This window comes from Microcaecilia unicolor, chromosome 6 (genome assembly GCF_901765095.1).
Source record: "Microcaecilia unicolor chromosome 6, aMicUni1.1, whole genome shotgun sequence".
NCBI lineage: Eukaryota > Metazoa > Chordata > Amphibia > Gymnophiona > Siphonopidae > Microcaecilia > Microcaecilia unicolor.
Window position 1 is genome coordinate 164,319,049 of NC_044036.1, and position 6,000 is coordinate 164,325,048.

The 6,000-nt window shown below is 40.6% G+C and overlaps 1 protein-coding gene across 2 annotated transcripts in view; it reads left to right on the forward strand.

The window, feature by feature from the left end:
- The window catches only part of PTPDC1 (protein tyrosine phosphatase domain containing 1), a 92,713-nt gene extending 88,193 nt beyond the window's left edge, over positions 1-4,520 (forward strand). For both annotated transcript variants that reach the window (XM_030206051.1, XM_030206050.1), the window contains exons 9-10: positions 704-814; positions 3,497-4,520. In XM_030206051.1, coding sequence (XP_030061911.1) covers positions 704-814; positions 3,497-3,610 — 225 coding nt within the window. In that variant the 3' untranslated portion in view covers positions 3,611-4,520. The remainder of the gene's footprint in view (positions 1-703; positions 815-3,496) is intronic.
- The last annotated feature ends 1,480 nt before the right edge of the window (positions 4,521-6,000 follow it).

Consider the following 6,000-nt stretch of genomic DNA (forward strand, 5'->3'; position numbering starts at 1 on the left):
GCTGGGCTCAATGGACCTTTGGTCTTTTCCCAGTATGGCATTACTTATGTACTTATTGTGGGTGCCCTGAAACAAAGAGTGGCTAGGTGAATCCTGGGGAAGAGGTTGAGAATGACTATTTTGTGGAATATTAGGTTCTTTTAGAACAGCAAATGATTTCAAGCTGAAATGTTTCTGACCAGTCATATCATAAAAAGTCAAAAGTATGTGGGACAATACAGGCCAGCTCTGAGGGACTGAACCAGTGGAGGAGTGGCCTAGTGGTTAGTGTGGTGGACTTTGGTCCTGGGGAACTGGGTTCAATTCCCACTGCAGGCACAGGCAGCTCCTTGTGACTCTGGGCAAGTCACTTAACCTTCCATTGCCCCAGGTACAAATATATAAGCCGCATTGAACCTGCTATGAGTGGGAAAGCGCGGGGTACAAATGTAACAACAAAAAAATATATGAAAAATGTTATTAAAACCATGCTTAGAAATCCAGTTTGAATGTGTGATAGTTATGCTTTGATATATTTTTATTACAATAAAGGATACAATGGATAAGAAACAATTTGCAAGCTGTGTTCAATCTGATTGATCATTCTTTACATTATGCTAACATTTTATTAGGTATCTCCTTAATAAACATGCATATGGATGTTGATTCATGGTACTTTTTAAAGAGAACTATTTGCTTTACATTGTTTGTTTTTGCTTAACAGGGCCAACATCAAACTATTCTTTGTATTTTACATTGTATAGTAAGTCTGCAGACAATACCAGCTGATGTGGAAGATGCCTTGCTTACTCGTGCAATTAGTGCTTTCACTAAGGCAAGTAGCACTTTGGTAGTAAAAGCAGTGCTGATTTCAAATACAGAAAGGAAGGTGACGAGGAGGTTGAGAGGATAGTTGTCAATTGTTAGTCTTCATTAAAATTAGAACAAGAAGTGAAGGGAAAATGCATTGTAGACTAGAAAGGGCTTTTAGTTGTTTAAGCACTGGGGTAATTTACCTGGAGTCACTGGAAATTTTAAAAAGTTGATCAAAACGATGTCTGGGATAGTGTAAGAGTGGTAAATCATGCCTGCAGATAGGGGGTAGACTAGATAATCTCTTGAAGTATCCAGTAGAGAATGACACGGGGATAAAATTTGCCCCTGTCCCCGTGGGTTCTGTCTCCATCCCCACCCCATCCCCACAGGCCCTGTCTTCATCCCTATCCCATCCCCGCAGGCCCCGTCCCATCCCTGCAGGTTCGGTCCCCTTCCCTCCCTGTGGGCTTATCAGCAAAAGCCTTGAACATTTATGATTTTATATTTAAATCTTTTTATTAAAGTATAAAATGGAACAATATGCTGTGCAACTGTTGTGTATAAATTACAAATAGAAAACAATAACAATGAGCAGCTATAGTAAACCCTCCCACCACCACCCTCTACTTTTCCAACCCCAACAATAACTGACTTCTACTACCCCAAGGAATCCTAATCCACCCTGTTAAAATGTCCAGGGGTACAAAATATAACCCATTCTGTATGCCCTAGAGGGGAGAAATATGCCCTATGAAGCACTGTTATGATTTTTTTAAATCTGTGGATGAATAAGAAGTCATCAACAATCTCAGGATTCAGTCTAGCTCTCCTGTCTTCCACAGTCCCTCCTGCAATAGAAGATGTCTTTTTAGAAGATGTGCTGGTAGCAGGATGTATAGGATCCCTCATAAAATTTTGCTAGCTGTGGCCAGCATGCTTGCTTGTTTTTCATTAACAGTCTTCAAAATAGAAAGTGACAGGGGGACAAATTTGTCCCAGCCCTCACGAGCTTTATCCCCATCCCTGTGGGTCCCTGTCCCCATGTCATTCTCTAGTCTCCAGCAAGCAGAATGAAGCGGCCACAAAAGTGAGTGATGTCATCCAAATGGCACTGAGACACAACAAAGGTATTCACGGGAGTTTCCGTATGGCTGCTGTCTCAAGTCTCTTCAGCCTATGGCAATCTGTACTGTCAACTGGATGTGTCACCTCTCAAAAAATTGTCTAAGTGTTCCCAAACCTGGTCCTGGAGGCACCCCAGCCAGTCAGGTTTTCAGGATATTCACAATTAATATTTATGAGAGAGATTTGCATGCACAGCCTCTACTGCATGCAAATCTCTCTCTTGTATACTAATAGTGGATATCCTGAAAACCTGAATGGCTGGGGTGCCTCCAGGACCAGGTTTGGGAAACAGTGGTCTAACTGCTGAGGAAACAACCTTTTATTTTTTTTAACTACTTCTTTTCCCATACTTCTGAGCCCCCTCCCCCCCATTTGAAATTAAAATCAATTTTTTTTGTTTTTTATTTTTAATCTGGTAGATCAGTGACTTGCCCAAAGTAACAAGGAGCTGCAGTGGGAATTGAACCCAGGTTGCCAGGATCAAAGCCTGCTGCACTAATCATTAGGCCACTCTTCCACCTCAATAATTGTTTAGTAGCGTACTATGAATACCACTGTGACAGAACTAACCCCCCCCCCCCCCCACACACACACACATACACATATAGCAGCCACTTTTTTTTTTTTTTTTTTTTTTTACAGCTCCTTCCTTCCCTGCACCCACACGCCATCCATATTTTTTTTCAGGTCCCCTGCACTCACCCATGAGGTAGGAGCAGAAGGAGCTGCATGGGAGTACTTCAGGGCAGGAAAGAACTCCATTCTTTGCTGCCAATGCTCTGAGCCGCTGCCGTCGGGACTTCCTGTGGCAGTCTCATGAGATTGTCACTTGAAGTCTTGGTGGCCATTTTGAAAAAGCGGTGGCACTGGCCCACAGCAGCACTTCAGGAAAGAGTGGAGTTCTTTCCTGCCCCCGATGAGGCCTCTAGACCACCAGGGAGGGCCAACCAAGGCTTGAGGGAGGGGGCGGCGGCAAAGAAGCCAGCAAGCCTTTACTGCATTCTTGGGAGGCCAGCCAGCCAATCAGTCAATTCCCCTTGGAATGTAGATTCTGTGCAATAATGTGGAATTCTGCATGGCTGCAGAATTCTGCACTCCGCAGTCAACACAGAATTCAGGCAGAAGTAGGAAGGGCTGTGTGGGAAAGAGGAAGAAAGACTGCTAGTTTGTCAACATAGAGAAAGGTGTTTAGTAAATGAAAGCTTGTGTGAGACAGGAAGATTAGTAGGGAGGGTTTGGGGAAAGAAATATTGAGGTGGAGAGGAATTAAAGGGGGTGAGAGTGATATAGTGTTGAAGGGGTTGGAGCTGGAGACAAACTACTGAAGATGTACTGGGATGAGAGGGACTAGTGGATATGGCAAGGGGAGAGATAAGTGGAGAGTCTGATGGGGGATGCACTGGGAGTGGGTGAGAGAGACAATTTGCGGGGGTGGGTAGGCTGGGGAAAGGGGTGACAGGATGAGGGTCCCTTTTCTTGAATGTGTAATCTCTTCTGGGAAGGAGATTTCTATCCATGGCAAAGATTTAAATTTGGTCCTAAGTTTAGCTCCATAAATATCTCTGTTTCTTTTTAGATTAATTTGGACTCTGAAAATGGACCCATGTTTTACAGCACCCTAAAAAGAATATTTCAGCATATCCTGGAGGAAAAAAGAAATCAGACAAAGGAAAACACAGAAAATTTGTGATCTAAACTGCACACAATGGATCCATGAAATTCTATCCTTGCAACATTGTTTGCCGGTTATGTTTGTGTTAAAATATATTAAGATCTAGAACTTTCATAAAAGTAAAAATGGCAGACATATCTATCTATATAATAAGAAATGTATATAACTTGCTACTGTTGTGTGATTGAACTGTTGCATATGGTTTTACATTGTAGTCCTCAGTGTTTCATAGCTATATTTATTGAGTTAGGAATTACCGTCATCAGTGAGGTACATTTTTGTGTAAACAATTGCCATAAAGTACTTTATGTGCCATTTTTTTATCATGTGCTACTTATTGTATTAACACATTTGATGTGTAATGTTTACATTAATTTATTTTTTGCATTGAGAGTTTAGTACTGTAATAGGATAGATAAATTTCCTATTGGATTCTTTCCTTTAGAAATTGTCAAATAGATACTAATATTATTAGTAAAAGGAGAGTTCGAGAAGAGCATGCAGCATATAGTTCATAGTATATTACTAGATCATAGTGTGATATGTTTCTGCCTAAAAGTCTAATCTTCTGAAACAAATATGCTAATGCTTTTGACAAATTTGGTCAAACTTTTAAAGATGTTTTATATATTTTGCAGGATTTCTCATGAAGACATAAAACTATGAAAGGGACTTTGGATTATGGCTTTGATTTTTGTGGTAAACTTATTGAACCCTCCCCAAAACAAAAATTTCAGTGTGTGTAACACTGAATTTTAACATGTTTGAATGAGGTTTGATGTTCAAGCAATATTTTTCCATACATTCTATAAATAAATTTGTTGGTCTTCGCAAAATGCTTGTAATCAAAATATATATTTTTGATCTCAAGTTATATAAGAGAACTCATCTACAATGTGTATTATTATTTGCTATATGTCAAGCTCATGTTTACAGTAACACATCTTAACGTTAACATAATAAAATTCACATACCTTCAATATTTATTTGGATTTTGCTGACACCTTTTTCAGTTATAGCTCAAGGCAAGTTACATTCAGGTGAAGTAGGTGTTTCCTTATCCCTAGAGGGATCACAATCTAAGCTTGTACCTGAAAATGGAGGGTTAAGTGATTTGCCTGAGCTCACAAGTAGCAGCAGTGGGATTTGAACCAGGCACCCCTGATTCATAGCTTGCTGCTCTAGTAGGTTACTTTTCCACTCCAGTGTAACTAAATATGTTCAGAATTATATTTATTAAAACCCTAGTACCTTAAATTACCACCTTAACCTGTGTTTGTTATACAGCTTTCTTTTTTGGTAGTATTCCAATGCCAGCTCGCTGTTCTTTTCTATTCAACTGATATTCAGTGGGATTTATTTGCTGGGTGCCAGGTGACCAATGTGTAACTTCCTAATCCATATATTTCATTAAATTATACCGATACCACCAGACCACTTAAATCATTAAGGGGCCCTTTCCCCATTCCTTCACCCTTATGCCATGCCTCCATCTCTGCGAGCACCAAATTTGCAACCATTTGGGATGGTGAAAAATTGTAAAACCAGCCCAGGGGACCAGAGCAGATTATTGAACATTCAGTCCTATTCCAGAAAGATGTTATGCAATCAATAATGGTTACACATGTCGGCCCTGGATCAGCAATTGAACTAATTTCACTACAACAAATGGGAGAGATCACATGAGGACAAGTCCCTCCCTTGAAAACAAGTGTTCTGGAATTAACTACCCCAGGGCCTCTGTGATTGGCTGACTGGCACTGATTGTTGAAGTGGTTGCTAGGGAGACTCTTTAGTGTTCTTAGCTGTAATGGAGGCTTTGGGTAAGGTACTGTCCTGCCCAGTATGCCTGGAATTCTTCACCCCTCCGGTGCTTGTCTTGTCATGTTCTCACAACTTCTGCAAGCAATGTGTGAAGCAAATCCTTCTCTCCCAGAACTGCACCCACGTCAATGGCTCCTTCTTCTGCCCTGTTTGCAGAAAAGTAAGGGGAGCAAGCAATGTATTCTAAGGTGACAACCAGATGGTACAAATGATCTTCAGGAAAATAGGACTGAACTGAGGCCCTCTGTTTTGAGATGATAAACATTCAGAAAAGAAGAGCAAACAAAAAAAAAAGTTAAATTGCAAACTAAATTTACAGATAATGCACAAATAATTAAAACAAAAAAACAGGACAAGGATGAGACAGGCTTCCACAACCCAAGGTTTTAGCCAACCTTAGGAGTGGCAGCTAAGAATGGGATACAGAGGAGCTTGAAGTAGCGAAAGTGGTGAAAGCAGAAGGAAGGGGCATGATGATCCCAGATTAAATACTGGTGGCAAGAAAAAAACAATTGCATTGATGGTAACAATGAAGAGACTTGAACATTAATAACAGCTGGAGAAATGGTGGTATAACAGACCGA